Source organism: Sitodiplosis mosellana, unplaced genomic scaffold, assembly GCF_009176505.1.
Source record: "Sitodiplosis mosellana isolate CC-2019 unplaced genomic scaffold, AAFC_SMos_1.0 Smas_scaffold_10, whole genome shotgun sequence".
Taxonomy (NCBI): Eukaryota; Metazoa; Arthropoda; class Insecta; order Diptera; family Cecidomyiidae; genus Sitodiplosis; species Sitodiplosis mosellana.
In genome coordinates, this window is record NW_022595252.1 from 157,782 (window position 1) to 182,562 (window position 24,781).

The window sequence follows — 24,781 nt, forward strand, 5'->3', positions numbered from 1 at the left end:
TTGTCAAAACACATTCCATTGTTGTGATATCGACAGAGCAATCGTTTGCACTAATTGCACCAGCACATCACGTTTTGTATCAAGTGTCAAGACGAGCGAATAGTCTTCATCATCGCCTCATTATAAAAAAAAAACGTGGAAAAGTCCGCACATTGTTCGGAGACACTCACAATAATTCAAATCGATTCATTGGATACAGTCGACCTTTGGTGTGTTTTACAATTGGTTGTACGCAGCCATAAAAATGTCGTCGTCGCCACCATTGGTAAGAACAATAATGAAATTCATGGGAGACATTATGAAATGTTGACCGAAAATATAATTGTTGATAACTGTTCAGTCGAATAATGATGATTTTTTTTTTGGTTTGGTACAGGGTTCGTTTGGTGACCAATTGTTGTGTCCCGTGTGCTTTGAAATGTTCGAGGGGCGAATTTTGCAATGCAGCCAAGGACACTCGGTATGTGAAGGATGTGTAAAGAAAATCAATCGCAATCTCAATCACAACGAGTGTCCCCAGTGCCGTGGCGCATTTGTCGGTACACGTAATTACATTTTGGAAGAAATGGTGAAACAGCTGAAGCAACTTAAGGCATCGGTTATGATCAAGAAGACAGATAAGACAGACACAGCTGGCACTAGCGACCAAAATGCCAACAAAGTATCGAATGAACAAGACAGCGATGGCGACGATATTGACGATGCTAAACTTACAAAAGCCATCGCCACACTGGTAGCATCCATTCCAAAGCCATCGAAACGCGATCCAACCACGTCTGATCTACATGATTCACCACCCCGGCAACGCCAACGATCGGAGTCGCCACTGCCAGGTATAATCAATTAATGTTTCAGGCAATTTTATTTAAAAAAAATATTTCTCAATACTTCTGATTGGAGTTTGAGTACGGCAATCATCAAATACATTTATTTTATTTTATTTTTATTGATTTATAATGGTGTTGAAAACAGGAAAAATCCCAATAGCATTCTTAACCTAAATTAGATTATTCGATTCATCCATTGCTAGAATTGCTACTTGAGTTGCAACCAACAACAAGTGGTCCTCCTCAACCACGTGGTTTCTTTTCTTGTCGCATCTGGAATTGCGAGGATAAAGTGCCTATTTGCCGTATGCTCAACCATGTTCGCACTTTTCACAAGGATCGTTTGACCGAGGTAAGATAAATTCGTGTAAAAAACCGTGAAAAAATGTGGAGTTAATTTAAAATTAGAGAAAAAGTAGAGTACTGTTCTATTAGTAGATTAACTTAGCTACAGCCATTGCTTTGATTTTGGCTTTGGTGATTGCGATTAAGAAAAATCTCCCAGTTTTTTTTCCCGAATCTCATAAAATCTTAGACGATTCCTTAAGATAAGTCTCTTCGTTTTGTTCTAAATCCTGGAAAACCTTGAATGATTCCATTTACTCCATTTTTCTTTTCCGTATCACTAATTTTCATTTTAACTTCATCAACTTTCTATCTCTTTTCATTCCAGCACCGGTTGCAAGGTAACGACGATGAATTTCTCATGCATTACACATTTAAATGCAAGAATTTCCGTCAGTGCATCCGCATCGCTCAGTATGGTCTATTCTTTTTGGTTGTCAATGTGCATCGTGATGAGAATAAAACCACCATTACTTCATGGGTACAATGTGTTGGTCGTAGCAATGAATGCAAACTCTTCACATTCAATTTGCAAATGCGAATTGGTAATGCCAGAATAGTATAAGGATTGGGTGAAAATAACTAAAAGAAGATTCTAACTTTTTTGTCGATCTTTTTCCTCGTTCTAGGTAATGCTATCGCTCATTTCACGGATTATGTAAGTGTTTTATTTTATTTTTCAAGTATTTATGAGCAGAGAATGCTCCATGAAAGAACAATAAAATTTTTATATCGAATTATAAAATCCTTAATTGATCAATTCCAATAGACTGTAAACTGTCTAATAGTTTAAAGTTCATGAAGTCAATTCAAAGCTAACCGAATTTGCTTCACAGAACTAAAAATATTCAATTCAATAAAAGGCAATAAAGAGAAAAGAGAAAAAATAGAGAATAAAAAATGCAAACTTTTATCAATGAGATAAAAATGTAATAAATAAAACCTAACATATGAAATGGTGATTTCAGACATATGGTGAATCATCGGAGGCAACTTACATCGAATTGAAGAAGCAATGCTTGCACCACGAAACAAACTTGCCGTTGAAGCGCATCAAGGATATCGCTGTTGATGTCAAGATCTCAAAATCAACGGGCGAACGAACTGGACGTCGTCGCACCACCACCACCGTCGTGGTAAGTGTTGAAAATAACAGTTTTTTTTTATTAGATCGTTCAAAAAATCTTTCCATTGAATTCTTCACTGGTTTTATTTTCTTGTAATCTTCTCCTCATCCTCTCTATTGAAGGACTTATCAATTCATTCATTTATTCATATTTTCATTTCGTTCCCCTAACAAATATATTTGATATATATCATCGTCGAATTGTTTTCTTCTATTTTAAATTATTTAGTTTTAATTCCTACATAATTTTGTTATCTTCACTTCTAACCACAAGTAAATATTTCTCTTTTTTTCAGCCAATTAGTAACTAAAAAAACTGCCAGGCTAAAAAATCTTTCAAGAAGCCAATACAAACTCCTTAAGCAAACCGCTTAAAGACTTTTAACAACGTTACCATTCGATGTAATTCTTAAAACAACCACAACAAACAAATAAATCTCGCTCGCCGTAGTTACACATCATTTTTAGGACTATCGATCACTTTCGTTTCAGCAAATCAGAGAAAAATAGCTACAGACTGACAGCAATTCTAAATTCTAAGTTCTTTTTGTGACTTGAACGAATTTTTTATATCTCTTCATGAAATTTTAGATGAATAATTATCATCAATTCAATATAATCAAACAACATTTTTGCCAATTGTTTACATTTAAGTTTATCATTTACCCTCGGCTGTCGAGGTACGTTTAGTTAAGATAACTCGAACCGAAATTAAAAAAAAACCACAAATATTTTTTTGTAAATTGGTGTTTTATTTATTTTGTTCAGGAAAAGAGCAAAAATTTGAGTTAATAACCATTTTCAGATGCTATTTCGAGTATTTTCTTACCATAAAACGAAAACCATACAAAATGAGATGAGAGGTCACACTCCAAACGCACTCCAACCACGGAATATAAACATTTGACAGAGATTTGACACAATCCAATTTGGAGGCCAATGAAAACACACGCACACCATCACACATCCGTCGTACTGACACATCGACTTCGTTTGACAAGCAATACAGGCAATTTGCATGTTTATCGCAAATTCACGTAAAAAAAATCGTTCTAGAGTGTATTAAGTGCTGCAGTAAAAATGCGTACGAATGTGTCATTCAATTGATTTAATTGATTCAGTTTATTTCTTTTAATTGAACGGTCTCGAACGAATCGTAGCATTCAAACGGTATATGCTTACATTTGGCAGCATCCAAATCAGTTGGTGTTAAATTTGGATTTTATTCGCATTTTATTTATTTTAATGTTCTTTCGAACGCTGTAAAACAGATTTTATTTGCAAGTACCACATAATGGTGAGTAATGTTGATGAAATTTTTGTTTGAAACAAGAAATTCGTCGTATTTGGTGCAATTGTTGTGCGTGAGCCCACAGAGCATGTACCAAAATTGCTCCGGTTGATTGAATTGACCTCCAAGTGTTCGTTGCGACACAAACATTGTGTTTGATTGGTAATTGCACTGCCAATTTTTTGCATGTTGTTCTAACATTTTGGATTATTTTCAGGCTTTTATCGTAAACGACGTCGAATTGTCACCGGGACCAAAGACTCTTTTGTTTGACAAACACATCGAATACATTGCCAACCATGGAAACGATCAAAATGACTACGTAAGCACCATATTTCTACCAATGAAACGACAACTTTTGCAATGAGTATTTTTTTTCTCGCACAGGAATATTGCATGACGGAATTTTTACGAATGTCTGGCATTTACTGGGGAGTTACCGCGCTCGATCTCACCGACCATCTGGATAAAATTGACCAAGATTCAATCGTTGAATTTATCAAAAAATGCCATTGTCCCGTGTCTGGGGGAATTTCACCGTGTGAAGGCCATGATCCACATGTTTTGTACACACTGAGCGCTGTTCAGGTAGGGTAGTTGCATGACATTTTCGGATGTTTTCTGATGGAAAAAATGCAGTTTTCAATTAAACATGGATTTATTCAACAGATTTTGTGTATTTATGACCGTTTGCATGAGATCGACTTAGAAGCAGTGGCCAAATATGTGAGCGGACTACAACAACCAGATGGCAGTTTCTTTGGTGATAAATGGGGCGAAGTTGATACACGATTCTCATTTTGTGCTGTGGCCATTTTGACACTGATTGTAAGTAACTAAATGTTTTATCATTGATAATTTATCAAAAAGAAAGTTCATTCTTGAATTAATTTCGTTCAATGGCTTCTACCTCAGCTATTGACTGTTTAGAAGATTAGAATTTTTTGAAAAAAAATCTGATTTTAACTATATACTATGTTTATTGAAGTAATGAACACTGTTTATGTCAACGAATCTCATCTTTTATTGCAGAAAAAAATGGATGTGATCAATTTACCAAAAGCAATTGAGTTCGTGATGTCTTGTTGCAATCCAGATGGTGGATTTGGTAAATATTCCGTTACCTTTCTATCACTTGACTTTGAATAAATTTAAAACTATTCCTTACTTCTCAGGTTCAAAGCCTCACGCCGAAAGCCATGCTGGTTTGATTTATTGCTGCGTTGGATTTCTGTCATTAACCCAGCAACTGCATCGTATTGATACTGAAAAACTATGCTGGTGGTTATGCGAGCGTCAGCTGCCCAGCGGTGGTCTAAATGGGCGTCCAGAGAAGCTACCAGATGTTTGTTACTCTTGGTGGGTTCTGTCATCACTGACCATCATGGGCCGATTACAATGGATTAAAGCTGATCAACTCGAACAGTTCATCTTGTCTTGTCAGGACAACGAAACTGGTGGCTTCAGTGATCGTACCGGCAATCTACCCGACATTTTCCATACACTCTTCGGCTTGGCCGCTTTATCCTTACTGAAAGCCGACAAACGCCTTAAACCAATTAATGCCACACTTTGCATGCCACAGTACGTCATCGATCGGCTCAGTATTAAGCCACAAAGTTTATAATTCAATGTAATTTATGTAAATTTGGGCATAGTTTAGAAGAAATGTATCGAATTCCATTAGAGTTGGATTTAATCGCATTCGCTCATTTTATTTCGACTATTTTCGTTGGAACTATTTCTATCGGTGGATGACAATAGTCAAAAGAACTCGAAAATAGTGTAATCAAACAAATAATACAAATTCCAAATAACAAATCGATTATAATGAAATTATTTCAAATATTATATAAAAACCAAGAGGTTTACGAGAAATGAAGAATAAAAATAAAGACGAGATATGAAACATTTGCTTTCTGACTGAATTTTTTCGAATCTTCGCTCCAACGGGTAACTAAACTGATTTAATAAATTCCGAAAAGTCGATGATGACAAACTGAACGCCTCAATTTCGTACAATGTTTATGTCTGTTTGTGCATTCGATGTTATCACTGAATGACGTATTACTTATAACAAATGTGCCATCGGATAGATCTTGGCCCTTATAGTCGAAAACGCCATATAGCAAATGCTCGAATGGGAGCCTAGTAGGCTCAGTCTACTCGAAAATAAGCCCATTTCAAAATGTCTGTGGGGTTGCAGTTTTCCTAGCATGGCCCACCCAGGGGAAGAATAGATTTTAGCCTTGAAATAAACTAATCACACAATGCAAAATGTACCCAATTTGTGTGGAAATCACATATCTTGTTATTAAATTCCATTTACACATCTCATGATGTTTTTATCCACTTAATCATTGCTTGGAAAAAGATTATATGTATACTATTACATAAAAAATATCAAAATGTGTCTATTAAATACGCTCGACGGCACCACTTGAACCGAGCGAATACGTGACAAATATGTTTCAATAATGAAAATGACAGTGATACTTATCAATATACAAACATAAATGAGTAGAGGATAGTACAATTCTGTGATGGTAATTGCTTCAACATCAAATTGTTTTCTATATCGATCGTTTCTAGACTCTGCCCGGCTAAAAACTGCCAGAGAAAATTTCATAGTTCTTTGGATGCGAAGAAATTCTTATACACCGAAATGAGTAGTGATATATACAGACAATTTTTAAAATTTTTGATTGACAATTTATTTACCCAAAATCTCTGTAATGATATCGTAGTCTCTTCCTTTCTTTTTAAACATTGCCGCATACGCTTCGGTTATAAGCGACGGCACCATGAATGCAACTGCTTTACCTGTGTCTTTGTCAACTTGTTTAATGTCCATTACATTGTTGGTTTGAAGCATTAAATGTGTCCTCTTTTTGTGCTTATCACTGCAAATATGTAGATTAGTGAATAAATTAGGGACCCAATAGTAAAATCTGAATCGTCATTTTTGGCATTATGTCCACACTCTAAATAATAAATTACCTTAAAATACCCGTGACATAATCCAAGTCTTGTCTCATAGGGTTATACAAATAAAACGGAACATCTCGCTGTGCCAACTCTTCAAATGAGTCCACTTTCATTTGTTTGTACAGAAGCGAATGCATGCCTGTAAATTATAAAATAAAATTTAACTGAAAAATGTCTTCAAAGAGTCGCGGAAAATAAATATGTCACACTAACTTTTCAGCATGGGGCAGTAGTTCATATATTTTTTATTTATTTTTTTTTATTTTAATAAACACCGCCAAGCTCTGGCTGAATATAATGTGGGTTTTTGATTAAGGTTTGGCCGGAAAAGAGTGCAAGACTGTTACATATTTAAAATAATAAACATTTAGTAGCGATAATTTTTCATAACTATCAGTTCTCGCCTCGTTAAAAACCTGGCTCTTTTCATACATCATGCGGTATTCACAATAGTAGGAACATGAAAACGAAAAAACAGTCATACAACCAAGATGGAAATGCTTGATATTAGTCTATGGCAAACGGTCCATGATAACCTTTGGTAAACATTTCCAAAGGAACAAAGGCTATAATATATAATATATAAATATATCACTGTAAAATGAGCTCTTTACTGGTTGAATTTTGTGACGCACTACAGAACCAACTTTGCAATTGTAGACACCGCCATCGATAAAACTCATTTTCAAATGTGTGAAATAGAAACTGGCAAGCACCTTTAACCATTTTAAGGTCACTAACATTGGTTCCATTCCCAAAGATTCACATATTGCATCGTAAAATTTCATTGAACACAGAGTTGAATATTTGATCCGTTTTCAATCGACTATTATTAAGTCTCCACTGGCTGTATTGAACTCTTTGATAAAATGAATTCATTTAATGTGTCACTTGAGGTATTATAAACTAAAAGCACAGAAATTGAACTTAGGTTTGCGCTTGCAATGGATTTTATTTGCGCAAAATCAAGTTGCTCAGATGTTGTAAATATGAAAATGCGATAATAGGTGAGTAGTTTCTCAATTCGATTAAAATTCTCAACCAAATGATCTTGTGGTAGGAATATCAATTGAAGAATATTGTCCGTTCGTTGGCTCCGACGATCGATTGGAATTGTTTCGTTGATATCTTGCATGGTCTTTGGAATTTGAAAAGGACAGCCCGAGTCCATTGAAACTAATAGACGGTCGTCGAATGCATCATTGAATGCAGGGTGGTAGAGGATATTGAATGATCGAAAATTTCCACCAGCAAATAAGTGACATATCAGTAGTGATAAGATCAAGAAATTTCCTTGCGATTCGAGATTACCGAACGATTCCAAATATTCCAAATTCATTTCGAAGATATTTGCGTGATGTAGAGTTATCATGTATATATGAGTGGTCGGGAATAAAAATGACCGAAGTTGAACCACTTATGGATAAGCTTATCACAATATTCTTGTTTTTCAAGAGTGCAACATGAATTCCGTTCGCTTCAAAGTGAATCGCGAAATATCTGTTGATTATAGATATCGTGTTTCACTTTAATTGAAGCAAAAATGTACGATACACTTCCAAGTCCATTGGAATGATGACTAATATTAATGGTGGTTTTGGTTGTGACTTGATTTCGGAGTGAAAATTAAGTAGTAAGGAGGGCGAATTTCGATGTGCCGATAATACAAACGGTGCACACAAAATACTCTATTAGAATCTAAAAACATTTTTTCAAAACTTCTTTCGATTTTTGCCTGTGTTAGGACCGTCTACATGGCAGGTTTGTATGAAATTCTCGAAGCACGGCGCGGCGCGGCTAAAATTATACATTGATTTATATGGTAAAATCTACACATGGCCAGAACTCGCATTTCCGAGCAGAATTCGGCAAAAATAATGTGTCCATCGCTTCCAAAACGCTATGAATAAAACTGAGTCATCATTTCACCAGTTCCGTAGTACCTTTTCACTGGGATACCCAAAACTCATGCTATCTCGCTCACACTTACGCGCAATTTTTACGTGCATTGCAAGCCGTAATATAAATCGCAATTACTTTAAATAATCACGTAACTGCGCATGGGCGAATGGAAACTAAAATGCATTTTTCTCAAATTTTCAAATTTATTCGGTTCTTTTGTTGAACATCAAATGACAGGAACAAAAAAAGAGACGGTATTCAGCTTTTTCAGGCGCCTAAAACCCATTTTTCAAGCCATTCTTCTTCTTTGATTACGACCCACCTTTGGCTTCCGGATCCAATCGAGCAACGGTGCAATCGGTTGAAAAATAACTGAATTATCAGATAAATCATCTATGGTCATGCCCACGAGTTTGTTATTCTTTTTCGAAACCATTGGTCCTCCAAACGTACAGAGATATCCCTTACTTTCAACAGAATTAAAACACATCAAATGATTTGCATCAAATTGGTCGCCCAATTTCGATTTGCAAATGCCACTATTCAAATACTTTATATCAAAACGTCTCGTTCTCTGTGTTCCATCCAATATCATATCACCATAGACAGAGACTATTTCAGACGGGTCATTCAATTTGTAATCTTTGTCCACCAAATCGATGCTGCCGACGTTGTCGTTGAACTCCAACGGTTCTTTAAGTGTAATCTTGGCAACGTTAAATGTTAATCCCGACAATGCATATTTCTCATGAATTTCTATCTGGTCTTCAGTGACTTTAAGTTCTGTCGGATTTCTTGATAGTTTATTAACGGTTACATAGACATATGGGGCGCCATGCACATGATCTGCACAGGTCAAAATCTCGGTTTCCGACAAAATGATTGCATTAAATTGTATTTGAACATCTTCGTCGGCATCGGCATATGAGTCTTTGAAGGCAGTAAGAAATTCTGTAATAGAAAAATATCTCAGGATGAGTATTGGTTTATGAAACATGAAAAATCTCCTCTTTCGCCGTCGAAAGAAAAAGAATATGAAGATTAAAAGTGACGTTAAAAACCACATAATAAATTAATTTAACTCAAATTTCGAATGCACACTTACTTCCCGGTGCCGCTATATCGGCCATAAATTTAGCTTCGTTAGGTGTAAGCGAAGGTGGAATTGGTTTCACGCTCTGAAATAAATGCAAAAATACATTTTGTTCGCGTTGTTGAAATGAAAATTGGAGCATTGAGATTAGATACCTTTGGGTCATGAATAAAATCAAGGAATAGAGTAATTGGAAGGAACATTCCGCGGCCACCTGTTGTTTCGTTTGTACCCACATTTATGCCCACGATTTTGCCATTTGTTTTTGAAACGACTGGTCCACCCGAATCACCAGGTGTAAGAATTTCTCCATCGTTCGTAGCTTCGCCAGTGGTAAAGTACAAAGCCTGAACTGGGTCGAATGTGTTGGCCCGTTCGACGTCAGATATATAGTTCGCATCGCAACGCCTCAATATCATTGGTAGATTCAACACGCCATACCCATAGACAGTGACCACTTCTGATGAGTTATTCAATTTATAATCCTTGTCCACGAGTTTGATACTGCCAACGGTATCGCTGAATTCTAACGGCGTTTTCAGTGTAACTTTGGCAATATCAAATGCACCAACAATTAAATGATCAAAATGAGGATGATATGCCAAGTTCTCTTTTTTGACTTTGATTTTGATTTTTTGATTTTCGTCTGATACAAATTTTGTACCAGCTACCACATAAGCATATGGAGCGCCAGCCACACAATGGGCATTCGTGATAATTTCCGTTTTTGACAAAATAAATGCGGTACATACAATCTCCGTTTCTCTATCAGCATCAGTTAACTTGTCTTTGAATGCATACAAATATTCTGTAATGAAATCGTTTCGTCTCAGTACAAGCAAAAATCAAAACACACAAAATTGATAGAATATTTGAATCGAAAATTCACACGAAAAAAGAATAAAATTGATTCTAAAGCTGACTTACTTTTAGGGGCATAGATTCCAGCTATAAACTTTGCCTGTGACATGTTTTCAATTACTTCGCCCTTGAGAAGAGCTTGCGAGAAAAAGCCATCTGTTCATTGGAAGAAAGAGTTGAAATTTTAAAATGAAAAATCTCTTGGAATGAGTAAAAGCGTGTACGAAAACAAAATTTGTCTTACGTTTTCCTTGAAGTTCCTAGAAAAAGAAATTTCGTGCTCACTTTCAATTCTACAGAAATATCGTATTTTATTGGATGAACATGAAAATGATGAAGGAATAGAAAAAACTTACCGAAAATTCAACGATAAATAGCACCAAAAACAAACCGTGTAGTAGATTCATTTTAATTTGCCAACGAAACAGAGTTTTAACCTGTTGCACAATGATAATTTGAGAAGAGATACTTTGAATTCGTTTGGTCTTCCCTATGCGGTGGCGCCTCTTTTATACCATTCATCTACCAATAGCTGACACGTGCACTGCAACGTATAATTCAGTTATGGAATTATTAAATTTTCTAAAAATTATGGTATTTTTCAGTTATGGAATTTACGAATTGAGGTCTACTAACACTATGCAACAAATTTCAAAGAAAAATTTCCCCCAAAAAGAGGAGACTCATTTCCAAGGTTTTTTTTTAGCCCACTTAAGCCAAATCTGATACGGAAACCGCAATGAACGTATCTTGAAAACTAGACGTGCCAGGACAAACTAATGCCATATTTGGATTAAGTGGGCCCAAAAAACTTTGTAAATAAGTTCCCTTCTCTGTAGTTGTTTCTTGTTGTTACTTTTTCGCACGCCCATGTTGTGAGTAAAAGTATTGTAATCACTTCTAAAACCTAGGTACCCCGAAAAACCATTTTTCTATCCATTTTCGACACCAAAAAGCACGATACAGTGGTTATTTTGCTATGTTAATGTGGGTGTGTCGTACCCTGTACGCTGTGCGCTGTACGCTTAGCCTATTTTGGGTACATCCCGAACAAAAGTTCGATTTTTCAAGGAATTTTGAACTAACATACCAATTTAATGCCAAAAACGTAGGCTAGCGGGTGCTAGGTTGTTCCTGGGCCCCTATTATTTTGATGGAATAAATCGGGTGGGAGTGATAAAATCCACCTGGGAGCCTATTTTGGGTACCTCCCGAACAAAAGTTCGATTTTTCAAGGAATTTGGAACTAACATACTGATTAAATACCAAAAAGGTGGGTTAGCGGGTGCTAGGTTGTTCGATTTTTTAAAGGTTTTTCATAGGCTGGGTATCCTAGGGTACATCTGGGGTGGCTGAAAGTTTAATGGTTTCCAAGTCTAACGAAGCACAAACGTTTGGTACTTGCAGAATTTCATTTCCTATTCTGGTATTTGAGCAATCGTGCTAACAAATTTTTGCGTACGGCGTACAGCGTACAGCGCACAGCGTACAGGGTACGACACACCCACATTAACATAGCAAAATAACCACTGTATCGTGCTTGTTGGTGTCGAAAATGGATAGAAAAATGGTTTTTTGGGGTACCTAGGTTTTGGAGTGATTACAATACTTTTACTCACGACATTGGCGTGCGAAAAAGTAATGGGAAAACGTATGACAAAAATGGGTGGAAACGTATGACAAAAAATGGGAAATCGTATGTCAGCAAATTGGAAAACGTATGACAGAAATAGGAAATCGTATGACAGAAAATAGGAATAAGTATGACAACGTTAAAAAATGTATTTCTAACAAAAAAAAGATCTGATTGACATAAAAGACAAATTAAAATGTTCGAAACTCCTTGAAATGAGAAATTCTTTGTGAACGTTACTCTCTTTTGCAATGTTGAAGTGAAAAAGTACATATTTATATACAGTGCTTGTAGTACACTTGCTAGCACCAGTTGGTGTCTCGGTGCCATTAATGTACATGATAAATGGGAACTGTGAAAAGTTGCTGTAACGTCGCGAAATACGTCGAACATTTGCAAGTAGAATTGTGATAGGTCATCTTACTGTGTGCGAATTCATTCATTAGATTGTTTATTTGTTTTCGTTTGTATATATATGATACTTGATACGAACGTATGCATCAATCATTGCACGACCAGACATTTCCTATGCAGTGGGAGAAGTCACCAAGTCGCGCCGCGCGATTTCTGCTCCACCAGTATTATTTTGTCTGGGATTTACCCTGCCTGGGTTTCCGCGTGCTACGCGCGCGGAATCAAACTTTTCTTTCATCTCAAAACTTATTTATTAAATTATTAAATTAATTACGAATAATATATATATTTCAAATCTAATGTTAAAGGCAGTTGATACAAATTCTTTTTAATTACATTTGCTTTTTTTAATCGATGAATAATAGATAACAGCCTTTAATTCTATCCGCTCTCGCTCCGAACAAGCAACCGACAGTAAAAAAGAGAAGAGTCAGTAGGGATAAGAGCGATAATAAAAAGTTTTACGAGCGTAAAACGGACTTTTCCGCACAAGTATTTTTTTAAAGAGAAACAAAAAAGAGCCAAAGTAATCATGTAAAATGACCCATAAAGTATATTTTTAAATGAAAAAAGGTTGAAAATAAAAATTAAAAAGAAGACCATCATGGTTGACCAATCATTTAACACGGCTACCCAAATGAACCATTTGCGGAGATATCCAGTGTACAGCGGAGCTGTGCGGAGTTCGGCGGAGATACCGTACATACGCTATACGTGTGAGCGAAACAGCACTCTTTGCTGTGTTTACATTTCTATTGTTCAATACACATCTAAGTAGCCATGAGCGCACTGTTTTAATTATAGTGTATGTATGGCATCTCCGCCGAACTCCGCACACCTCCGCTGTGCACTGAATTTCTCCGCAAATGGTTCACATGGGTAACGATAAGAAAATCATATAAAAAACCAGAAAATGCATTTTGAAATGAAAAAAGTTGAAAAAAAAAAATTCAAAAAAAAAATAGAAAAAAAGTCAATCATGGTCGGCCATCGTGTTATAAATCATTTAACACGGATTAACATGATAAAATCGTGTTAAAAAAAATCAAAAATCCGTTCTATGATAACAAAAAAAAAAAAAAAAAAAAAATGGTCGGCCATCGTGTTATAAACCATTTAACACTGCCTAATATTATAAAACTATGTGAGAACGATACAACAATCCACTCTAGGTTGATGAAAAAAGACATTTTTTTTCGACATAATCCAAGGGGGGACCCTTGGGTGATTTTCTATGATGTCCCAAAAGTACCAGATGAACTGGTCCAATTTGGCCCAACTTTTGATACATCCAAGATATTTACTAATTGTGACTCCTGGCCAAATTTGAGCGAAATCACTTGAGCGGTTCGAAAGTTATCGTGGACACAACAAAAATTAGCACACTTTTTATCACGTCGATCGCTATACTTTTCTCACACACTTCGTGTGCGGAAAAGTAAAAAGCATGTTTTATACGTAAAAAAAACGTTTGATATCAATTCTTAATATCTATGAGATTGAGAGCCGCATATGTATTTTGGCCGACTTAAATTTTGATAAATTAGAGTATGTTTCACTCGTAATTTTTTGAGATTTTCATTTTAATGACAAAAAAAGTCGATTTGATGTCTTCGTAAAATTGTTGCTCACCAGCAATTGAAAACATTCTCTACTTTTTTCAATACAAAGTCTATAAAAAATACTCAATCTTTGATATTTAGAGAAAGAGATAGAGAAAATTTTCTGTTGAGACCACTAAAATACCGTTTTTTAATTATTTTATCAATTGTCATACGATTTCCCATTTTCTGTCATATATTTTCCTATTTCTGTCATACGTTTTCCGATTTGCTGACATACGATTTCCCATTTTTTGTCATACGTTTCCACCCATTTTTGACATACGTTTTCCCATTTCTTGTCATACGTTTCCCCATTTCTGTCATACGTTATCCCCTCACCCTTTTTAAAATTCGTTACATTTTCCGGAGAAACTTTTCTGGTTTTTTCTTTCAAGGTTGGTTGAAACAATGCGTCATTTATGCAATGGGAAATGGTGAGAATAAAACTATGATTGTAGGAATAAACACGTTGAAATGCAAAATAAACATAGCGCAAAATATGCCTAAGTGAAACATGACACAATGAATGTTCTTTTCTGCAACAACTTCGACACATTGGCTTTGATATAATAGCATAGTTTCTGTAGCGATTTCAATTGGAACTCCAAACCTATTTATGTTCCTACAATGGAAAATTGGCAACTGAAATGTATGGACAAAAAATGGCCAAATATTTATGAGACACAAACAGACCAAGACATAAATTGGCCACAATTCACCATTAATCTGCAAAAGTATGTTTTGTGATGATAAGTAATGTTAAAAAACCATGGTTTTGAGATGACCGTTCTGAATTTTGAGGCATTTACTAAAGTGAGTAGGAAAGAAGACCTTCCTTTGAAAAGATTTACTTAACAATTTCGAAAAAGCACTCAACAAAATATTAAAATAAGAATTATCTTGACTTAGTACTCTGTTTCTCGGCCCATTTTCAGATGCTTTCTTTTACCTATTTCATGGTGACTTTCGAAACAATTATACGAATCCAAAATACTAATCTCGTTAAAATTCTCTGAAATGCACTTGCACTTGGTCACTAACTAACCAATGGTCGGCAAATAGGTAGAGACAGCCACAGGCTAAGGTATTAATTATCAATTATCAGTACTTTAGACAGCAATTGTTTGGTATTCTCACATGAACGTCTTGCTTGTTTTAAAATTTTCTTATAATCTTCAGTTTGCGTTGAGTTATAGAATCCCAAAACGGGATTCCCAATCCTTAATCCGTTTCCCAAATGGAAAGAAACAACAACTTTACCAATACGATGTTCGAAAACCTGCGATCTACCTACTAAAACTGTTTCCAAAGAAATGAAATAAGCTGGCCCATTTTACCATTATATAAGGCAAGTGGACAACGAATTAAAATCAGTTGCATTTCAGTTGTTGAACTTGGAAGATAGCCTGCCACTGAAAATATAACAATTATTATTTTGAAGGTAAAAAATTCTGTTTGATTGCAAAAGTGTAGGCAATTTCTGAAGATGATTGCTCAAGAGAAGAACCCACTCACCAAAACCAGTTCCATGGAAGTAATTGATGTCAATATCGACTGCCTCCAGTACGTTTTCGAGTATTTGAATACAGGCGATCTTGTGAATGTGGCAAACGAAAGCAGCTGGATGAGAAAAGGAGCGAGTCGAGTATTTGCCCATAAATTGAGGAATAAAACGGTTATCTTGAAAGATATATCCAACTTCTCTGGAATGTATTTCCAACCTCATCGACGTGGCATCAAAGAATCAGCGGACTGGATTTCGATTGGAGATTTGAAAAAAAGTTTGCAGTTTCTTCGTTGCTTCGGTCATCTGATTTTCAAATTGGAGATTTCATACCTTTTGGTTGATGAAAAGTATCAAACCTACATTAATCAGTACGTCAGTGCATTCTGTACAGAATCTTTGGTTGAAATCACATTTGCATCGTGTTCGGGAAAAACCTTTGCTGATTTAAGAAAAACATTTACGAATGTGGAAAAAGTGCGTTTTATCAACTGCAATTTGGGATATGAAACAAGGCAATTGAACGATTGGTTCCCGAATCTACGGAGTTTGGAGTTTGATGGTTTCAACGAAGTGTCAGATCGTGCATGTATCGCAACACAATTTCCACATTTGGAACACCTTGCCACGAATCTCAGCGTGACGAAGGGGAAATTCGGATTCGGAGAAGAAAATGTTTCGAACGCAATAAAGATGAACCCAAACTTGAGAAGTCTTCACATTCACTGGGACTTTAATCGACAATTTTTGAAAGGAGCAAGTAATGTGTTGCAAAATCTTCACACTTTTCAAATTGATTGTTTCTGCGAACCCTTTCCACTGCGTCTGCTAAATGAGGTGGATGAAGATGAAGAATTATTTTCAAAATCTATTATTCGTTTCGACAGTGTGAAGGATTTTCGGCTTCATTTGAATTCATTTGAATTATCAGCGAATAAACATCGAGTTCCCTTTAAATTTGATGCTCTCAAAAACTTTACCTTCCAATCGGATGAAAGGATTGGAGAATTATTTTTCGATTTCATCCACAGACATCCATCGATTACAAAATTAACTTTAAAAAACATTCGTGAATGGCACAAAACCAACTTGAGTGAAGCAGAAAAGGATCGGATTACAGATAAACTACCATCACTCACCGATGTTGATATAACATCATTCGAATTCACAGGTCGTCAAGCTCTTCGTTTCGTGAACAAATCTAAAACTCTAAAACGATTTCGCTTCACACTCGAATGCCCAACGTCGTTCGTCGGATTAATGGAGCGGTTGCCAGGCTGGCGGGGACAAATGGACGCTAAACATTGTGTTACATTGAATCGTGCCAAAAAGAATTTCTAAAATAATTTTAGACGAAAAATTTGAACATTACCTCATTCAAAAGTCAAAGATATAGTTGTCTGTTCCACACATTGAGTTTCATAAGCTTATTTTTAGTTTTGTAATAGATTTAGCGAAAATTGTAATGAAATAATAATAGAAATAATAAATAATTTTCTCTGAAATTTAACTTTGTTGTCTTTGACTTTTTAAATCTATCCGCGAAATGCATTGGTTTTGGTTTTGGTTTTCTCCATGTCTGTTAGAAAACTTATAAGTATCAAGATTTAAGGCAAGTTTGCACATTAAGACAAGCGTAGAGAGAGTGAAGGAGAGGAGGATGAGAAGAGAAACTTAAGCTGAATTACTTAAAAAAAACAAAGAAGTTTTGAATGTAACTTGATGACATGTGACTATTCCAGCTTCGTTGGCATAGTTCGTTTGATTTAGAACTCATTTTATTCAATTTCGTTCACATTCAATTCGTCTAAAATTCCAGGATAGTTTACAAACACTCGACCCACGCATGAAAAGAAAGTATTTTTTTCTTCATCTTAGATGAATCATCTCTTTCAAACTTTTGTACCCATTTACTCGATGCATTACAAACAGAAACGATTTTATTTATGATTTTTGTTCCGATTTTATTCGTTGAAATCGCAAATAAACGTCAGCAATGTTGATGCAATCGTATAAAGTTGATTGGTACATATTCAGTCGTAAGTTTTGATCGATCGTTATCAAACGATAGCCGATAGCAGAAGAGACTATTTTTTTCAATATACTCAGCACTTTTGTACGAAAGAAAGGTCAATGAACATGACCGCCAGCTTTCAGATAAGTCAAACGTTCGACCAACACCTACAGTTTAGCTCGATTAACCCGAATTTCAACGTTAAACAAATATTTGTCATTCGTTGAGTTGAAAAATTTATTTGGAAATAAAAATGTAAGATTATCTGATGTAACCAAATAGCGAATCCATCGAAAACATCGTTGAATAAATAAAAAACCAGTGTCAATGTCGCACCATAACACATTCACTGTCATATTCAGTTGAAAATATTTTTCGTTACTTCATTGGGAATACGGTTTATCATTGCCAGCGCTTCTTTAGTTCAGTTTTTAGCGTCAAGTATTAAATATTAAAGTTTTTTCCGCGAAGATTCGCTGGCAACCGAATAAAAATAAAACTTCAAGTACAATGTGGGACTACCGCTGCAGAGCACTTTACATCTGTCGCGGTTGCAATAAATCGTTCGAAACGATCAATTGTGAAGCTCAACAAATGCGTCAATGTTATCGATGCTTGGCTTACAATATACCATGCCAAGAGGTGAGTCATTTTTTAAAATGTTTTCCAATTTCAACTGTTTTTGTGCAAACAAAATTCTAACAAACTGTTCTAAATTACTTCATTTTTTTGTGCAGATGTGTTTCATGGACGGAATCAGATTTCCAACTCGATAAGTGACGGAATCAGATTTCCAACTCGATAAGTGACGCAATCCTATTCGGTAATGCCAAAATGTTGTCGTTTATTTGAATCAAATTTAAAATGGCCTTCATCAAAATAGCCCAAATGAGCAAGTGTTGTCACAATGAAACACGAAATAAATCAACAAGTACATTGGCAAGATATTTGTAAAAACCCACGGCGATGAAGCTACAACAACAATAACACGTATTTCCAATGTAAACATAAGACGAGCTCTACTGACACGACGCTTGTGGTGATAGTTGAAGATTTCAATCACATTAGCGTATAAATGGCCAATAATCAAGTAGCCATTCGCGCAAACCGTTTAAATCTTATGCTAGCGTGTCTGTATTGTGTGTATATATCGACTGCTCAACGTATGTTATGTGTATGACCACTAGAGGCAGGTCGAATATTGTCGTCAGTATGAATTTCATAGCCGCGTAAAAACCAAAGTGTTTTTTTCTTATACCCTTCCAAAGTTTTCTTTGCCTTATCAATTTTTGTACGAAATTCAAATGTTGAAATGGCAAACATTCGAAATACCACTCAGCGAAAATTATGTTCATGAAAATATTTCTGTAATATTTTTTTTGTTATTGAAAAGCGATTCTTGAGTAGTCTTTAGGGCAGAATATTGTTTTTGGAGCAGAAACAATTGCGTTGTCTCGTTTTTCAGAATCAGTTAAACTGTGAAGTCAAGTCTCGAATAAAAAGTTTTTGTCAAAAACAATCTGTGAATTAACCGCGCCTGGCCACTGGGGCGCATAAAACATTTGCAAGATTTGCGTTAAAAAGTTTGTATTGATAAATAATAAGACCAAAGACCAACAAAAAATCTGTCCAAGCTGCTTAGGTAAAAGTTGAATCGGAATTTAAAGGGAAATTGATCCGGTCTACGACTATATTCGCTCGATCGTTTTTTTTTATATCAATGGATTGATGTTGCATAGCTTAAACCAATATGTGGAACCATTTTATTCAATTTATGTGCTTCCACAATTTTCCAATTTATATTTACTTACATTTCTCATCACTAAACCTAAAGAGCTCAGCAAAAAGATAAGGAAAACAATTATTGACCATTGACCAAACTCAAAGCTTTTAATAAAGATTACAAATGTTTTATTTCATTAAATTTATGTTTATTTTGTTTTGGAAGGATTTCGAATAAAGCAAATGCTGTGTTTGGGTGGGTGCACTATACGTTTTTTTTTCCTTCATACATATTTCTAAATAATTCTTTTGTACGGGTCGGCAAAACGATATTCATGTTTCTTTCGGTGAAAAAATTATCTGTTGACACCAAATGAAGTCCATAACAAAACCCACTGTTCATCAATAACGATTAATCACATTTCTTGGAAAAATTCCGATCTCATATGTAATCAGCATTGAATTGAATAACAACCGTGCATTCCGCGAGTTGAAAAGAATTAACGTCTTTGCAAAATGAAAACGGTCAAAACAATTTGGTTTATTTACAAATAAAATCATTCGATATTCACAGACGTTAGTTGCGTGTAAATGTTTGTTTATTCTTGGACAAAAACTGAATTCATTTCTGTTGCCGTTTAAAATGCACTTTTCCATGGACGATATTTACCTGAATTGTTTTTATTTCGATTCCGTCCATTCATTCACGTTTTGCAATTGAACGAGGCCTGTTTGAGAAGACAGTTTCGGGCTTGAAATTTAGTTTTATTTTGGAGTGATTTTTGTCGTAACAGAGACATACTATATTCGAACGTCAATCGTTGAAATATGACATATCCAGGACCTGATGTAATGTGGCACGCAACTTATACTTGCACAACGTGCGGAAGACACTATGAAACGGTCAACCTAAGCGAAGAAGCTCGTAGAAAGTGTTTGCAATGTCCAACTTTCAACTCTCCAAATACCGAGGTGATCACACGAATTCAATTTTCTATTATTAAAAATTAAAGAAAAATTCATAACGAATTAGTTAAATAAAATAAACAACATTATAATAATAAAATAAACAAGTAAAAACTGGGTGATTTTCGTTTCAGAAAAAAGTGTACTGTACTCTTTGGCATGATGGACGATGATTGATACCCAAGCAATTGAATTTTATTGAAGATTTATTAAGATTGATGCGATGACTAATAGAAATTGAAATCTGTGTCCGGAAAATTTTAATAAATACAAAACATCGGCAATGAGCTCAACCAAAGTGAAATGTTTTATTTGAATTTCGAATAGGAATAGCGCTAATTCTTGAAAAAAGTCCATTAAATTGTGTTCTCGTTTAGACGCAATTACTTGATCTCAAAGTGCTTGACCATCACGTAAATATTTACGCTGACAACATTCCACAGGAATTCCATTTGTTTTACTTCGTTTTACTTGTGACTCAGTTTTATCAATATTTTCTTATGCGGTTTAAATGATTCTTTTCGCATCATTATAAATACTTGGTATTCATCGATATTGACTCAGTCGACATATCGTGCGGACGAATGCAAGACAGAACCGACGCCAACATTTCACTCAATTCATCGAAGAGAAATCATTGAAAATGGCATTTGTGTGGATTGCATACTATGAATGCGTGAACTGCAGTTTTGAATACCAAACAACGAATACTGAAGAAACGAAAATGCGTTTGTGCCTTTGCTGCGGAAAATACAACAAACCAACCGAAGAAAAACGTAACGAGGAAAAATATACGACGGATAATTCGATTTGGTCATTTCAAACATTGTTTTTGATTTCAGGTGAGCGGGTCTTTTAGACAACGAACTCTACAGTGAACATGCGATTGGATGCAAAAAATGGATTATTACATACAGTATACCATGGAAGCTATGGAATTGAAAATAAAATCATTGTTTTGCTTTTGAAAGAGTCATAGTTTCTCAATAAAGTCCAATCCTCGTGTGGGAATTGATGCAAAAAAGCAATTTTCAAGCGATTTGAATTACATCCTACTCTGCAAATTTTATTTTGTCTATTCGATGAAACTTTTTTCTATGAATTTTCTTTATTTATCGTACCAAAGAGTAAGTAAGGTGAGTCAAACTAAGGCAGTAGAATCGCCAATTATTACCCATACAAAAGGTAAGTGTATCGTTTTAAGTTTCGTTCCTGTTGCAAAATAGGTGAAAATAAATGACGTTGAAGTCAGAAGGTAAGATCAATTGGAATCAATTGAGTGTAGCAATAGTTTTGCTGAATAAAGAACATTCAAATCAATGTTGCCGTTGTTTTCTATTCAAAAATTTTTTCAACTTTTCACAACATGCACTGAAAGATTGTATGTGCTGATTCAAGATTGTTCGTTATCATTTCAATTCACATTAAAAGCATTTCAAACCGATTTTCATAACACTAAATCAATTTTCAGTTGAAGCGATTGATGTTCAATTGAAGCGATTGCCAAGTGGTCAACATCAGCAATTTTGATTTTTCGATCGAAATGTTTGTTTGGATAAAATAAATCGACAAGTGCTCAATGGGCACTGCTCACTTTCGCATATTTACAGTAGGTTAAAACACTGACACTGCTCTCTGAACTTATCCAAACCTACACTGTTGTTTGCTTTATTTTGTTTTGACTTGAGCTGCAGGCATGGGTTGAATCGTTTCATTGTGTTAAATGCATTTGTCAACTTAAACACTCCAATTGAATTTTGGCTCACAGTGATCACGCATCAAGGTTTTGGAGTCTGGAAAATCACCTACAAGACATTGAAATGGAGACGTTCGACATTCAGCATGCATATTATCAGTGCAACAAATGCGACAAATTGTACACAAAAGTGGTTAAAGACCAAGTGATGACGCGCCAATGTCCCTTTTGTCCTCATTTAAATTTGCCGAAAATGGTAAAGTTAGAATCAATAGAAAGTTTAATCTCATTCAATTGATTGCATTTTATTCGCTTTTAATTCCAGATTTTTCCTCTCAAACGATGAAGTCAAGGCAGGGCAATTGCTAACCGAATAATGAACATTTTGCAAACTATGCTTAGACATATAGTAAAAACAATGTTAAAATCTGTTGCTTTTTTCAATTCATATTAAATAAAGTCGACGAAAAAACGACAGTGAAATTTTTTGATTTTCCATAGCTCTAATTTTTTGTAGCTTTAAATAAGTAGTAGTAATAGTAGTACTACATACAGCAATGCATGAATCAATTGCATTCAATTCACACACAATTGATAACTGTATTCATTCACAAAACTTTTCATCACCCTGTGCAGAGAGTCGACAATTCGATGGTTGTTTAAATTTAAAAAAAAAACCAATGTTCAAAAATAGACATTTACTTTAATAAAATTGCCACAAATGAATTTATTTTGCTATTGAATCACATTTTATTTAAAACATAAACTTATTTTTAACTCCTAATGATTTATTTCTTCAATTTTGGTACAGTCTAACAGAAGTTATTTAAAAAATTTACAGCTTTATTGTTATATGTTCTCTCAGTTATCGGTCAAGTAAGTGTTATTCATCTGATTACAAGACATTGGAATATAGTTGAATCGTTTTGTTATGTAGACTTTATAAAACTAATTACGATTGCACGACATTAAAGACCTTTTCCCTTAAACCTTCCAGCATATCACACAATCGTTCAACTCCTTTATCTCCAAAATCATCAATGATTGGATCGTCTATGTAGGTGATTCTAATCATTTCCATTAATTCATTCAATTCCATTTTTGCACGTTTAGACATTAATTGTTTGGCATACACAGTCATTTTAAACAAATGGTCGAGTTCTGATGCAAGACATTTACGATTCGATTCAATAGCATCCAATCTGGTTTCGCCGTCAATTTTTTTCAAGTTATTTACAAATACCATAATTATGTCTACTTGCTTCTCAAAATCCGATCTATGTGATATTGTCCCAAAATCAGTTGAAGTTGTGCTTGTGCCGGCCGCAGTATGCATAACACCTTCATCTGAACTTTCTCCTCCATCATCTGGCTTTTCAACTTGTTCGTTTCCATCGCCTTCGCCACCTGGCACCTCATCTTCATTATCAGAGTCAATAATCTTGGCTCGCTTCAGTTGCTGTGATACGGCACCTTCGATTTTCGAGAAGATTTTGTATTATTTTGTGTTTATTGGACAAATAAATTCAGATTTTTTTACCTTTATCTTCTGAATCACTTAGAACGGCACGCTTTTTGCGATTCACTGGTGAACCACTTCTGAGTGAAACAGCACTGCCACTACGTGAACGAGAACGGGAACGAGATCTTGAGCCTGACCGTGACCGGGACCCACCTGCAATTTGATTGATTAGTATACTGTCTCTAATCACTTCTTAATAGACATTTAATTGAATGGGCAACATTGCAAATTACCCGAACTTCTGCTTCGACTTCTACTTTTTGCCGATCCACTGCGGCTACGTGCAGAGCCACTTCGGCTTCGTCGGGAGCGGCTTCGACTGCGTCGTGATCCACTTCGGCTTCGGCGCGATCCACTGCGACTACGGTTCGATGCATGGCTTCCGCTGCGTGAACGCGATCTTGATTCTAAATGGCACATAATTGATAACACATGTTTTGTTCAAGCATTCCCACACAAAGGCAATATAAAATAAACCAATAACAAAAAAAAATCACTCACTTGAACGACTTCTACTCTTAACAGAGCCACTTCGACTACGGCTCCGACTTTTACTTGCTCGCTGTGGGCTGCCACTCTTAGAACGTGAACGTGAACGAGAACCTGGAATAAAAGCAAAAACATATTGACATTGGTTCGAAATCAATGAGAAAATACACAATTCATGCTTCAATACATCTAAATCATGAACAAGAATCAACAGGTTTTACCTCTACTTTTCACAGAGCCACTGCGACTACGATTGGAGCGCTGTGATCGATTCGATTGATTCGAACGATTTGATTGATTTGACTTATTTGACTTATTTGACGCAGCACTTCTACTGCGTGACCGAGAACGTGAGCCTATGAATGAAATTTGTGAAAATTGAATCAGTAATCTACAATTCAACTTCGTGAAGATAATGAATGCTTTCAACAAACATGTGCTGAGCCAAACCACTTACCACCACTTCGGCTCCTTGCAGATCCACTTCGGTTCGAAACAGCGCTACCGCTACGTGAGCGTGAGCCTAGAATCAAGAAAATAAATAAAATCATCAGCGAAATGATATTAGTATTTTGAAAAACAATCAAAAATTATGAACAAATATTGAATGAGTCCTTCTGAATGATTCATTCATAAGGAGAAATGGCGCACCTGATCGACTTTTTGGTGTGCCACTCTTACTGCGTGGTGTTCAGTGACCTCAACAACATAACATAATATTTGTTCAGAGAGAGAGAGAGAGAGAGAGAGAGAGAGAGAGAGAGAGAGAGAGAGAGAGAGAGAG

The 24,781-nt window shown here is 35.5% G+C and overlaps 5 protein-coding genes and 1 long non-coding RNA gene across 9 annotated transcripts in view; 3 read left to right on the top strand and 3 right to left on the bottom strand.

Annotated features, from left to right (window-relative positions):
• Positions 1-2: 2 nt before the first annotated feature.
• Positions 3-3,041, top strand: LOC129567237 (uncharacterized). 2 transcript variants are annotated; one of them, XM_055443892.1, is made up of 7 exons: positions 3-265; positions 377-833; positions 1,031-1,179; positions 1,501-1,717; positions 1,802-1,830; positions 2,141-2,308; positions 2,595-3,041. In XM_055443892.1, exons 1-7 carry the CDS (start codon positions 245-247, stop codon positions 2,607-2,609), a joined length of 1,056 nt encoding a protein of 351 aa, XP_055299867.1. In that variant the 5' UTR covers positions 3-244; the 3' UTR covers positions 2,610-3,041. The 2 variants fall into 2 exon arrangements, with proteins under 2 accessions (XP_055299867.1, XP_055299866.1); XM_055443891.1 differs by having other exon boundaries at positions 40-265; positions 1,007-1,179.
• A 120-nt stretch (positions 3,042-3,161) lies between these two features.
• On the top strand, positions 3,162-5,500 carry LOC129567238 (geranylgeranyl transferase type-2 subunit beta). Its single transcript, XM_055443893.1, has 6 exons — positions 3,162-3,595; positions 3,807-3,911; positions 3,977-4,177; positions 4,259-4,417; positions 4,622-4,697; positions 4,765-5,500. The coding sequence occupies exons 1-6, from the start codon at positions 3,593-3,595 to the stop codon at positions 5,214-5,216; spliced, it is 996 nt and encodes a 331-aa protein (XP_055299868.1). The 5' UTR covers positions 3,162-3,592; the 3' UTR covers positions 5,217-5,500.
• LOC129567242 (uncharacterized) lies at positions 5,462-7,735 on the bottom strand. The gene is made up of 3 exons (XM_055443900.1): positions 6,791-7,735; positions 6,590-6,716; positions 5,462-6,492 (listed from the first exon to the last, which is right to left on the bottom strand). The coding sequence occupies exons 1-3, from the start codon at positions 6,813-6,815 to the stop codon at positions 6,303-6,305; spliced, it is 342 nt and encodes a 113-aa protein (XP_055299875.1). The 5' UTR covers positions 6,816-7,735; the 3' UTR covers positions 5,462-6,302.
• A 1,031-nt stretch (positions 7,736-8,766) lies between these two features.
• LOC129567250 (uncharacterized) lies at positions 8,767-10,989 on the bottom strand. Its single transcript, XM_055443913.1, has 6 exons — positions 10,790-10,989; positions 10,678-10,693; positions 10,500-10,589; positions 9,728-10,380; positions 9,585-9,657; positions 8,767-9,430 (listed from the first exon to the last, which is right to left on the bottom strand). The coding sequence occupies exons 1-6, from the start codon at positions 10,838-10,840 to the stop codon at positions 8,769-8,771; spliced, it is 1,545 nt and encodes a 514-aa protein (XP_055299888.1). The 5' UTR covers positions 10,841-10,989; the 3' UTR covers positions 8,767-8,768.
• Positions 10,990-20,867: 9,878 nt separating this feature from the next.
• On the top strand, positions 20,868-21,318 carry LOC129567243 (uncharacterized). The gene is made up of 2 exons (XR_008687835.1): positions 20,868-21,066; positions 21,133-21,318. It is a non-coding gene; the product is annotated as an uncharacterized LOC129567243 (long non-coding RNA).
• Positions 21,319-22,703: 1,385 nt separating this feature from the next.
• LOC129567245 (another transcription unit protein-like) overlaps positions 22,704-24,781 on the bottom strand; it is a 2,972-nt gene continuing 894 nt past the window's right edge. Inside the window, exons 3-10 of one of the 3 annotated variants that reach the window (XM_055443905.1) lie at positions 24,649-24,681; positions 24,455-24,520; positions 24,219-24,353; positions 24,010-24,111; positions 23,742-23,915; positions 23,611-23,661; positions 23,527-23,574; positions 22,704-23,459 (exon numbers count right to left, since the gene is read on the bottom strand). In XM_055443905.1, coding sequence (XP_055299880.1) covers positions 22,939-23,459; positions 23,527-23,574; positions 23,611-23,661; positions 23,742-23,915; positions 24,010-24,111; positions 24,219-24,353; positions 24,455-24,520; positions 24,649-24,681 — 1,130 coding nt within the window. In that variant the 3' untranslated portion in view covers positions 22,704-22,938. Of the gene's footprint in view, positions 23,460-23,526; positions 23,662-23,741; positions 23,916-24,009; positions 24,112-24,218; positions 24,354-24,454; positions 24,521-24,647; positions 24,682-24,781 lie in introns of all 3 variants that reach the window. The other 2 variants (XM_055443903.1, XM_055443904.1) reach the window with 2 other exon arrangements.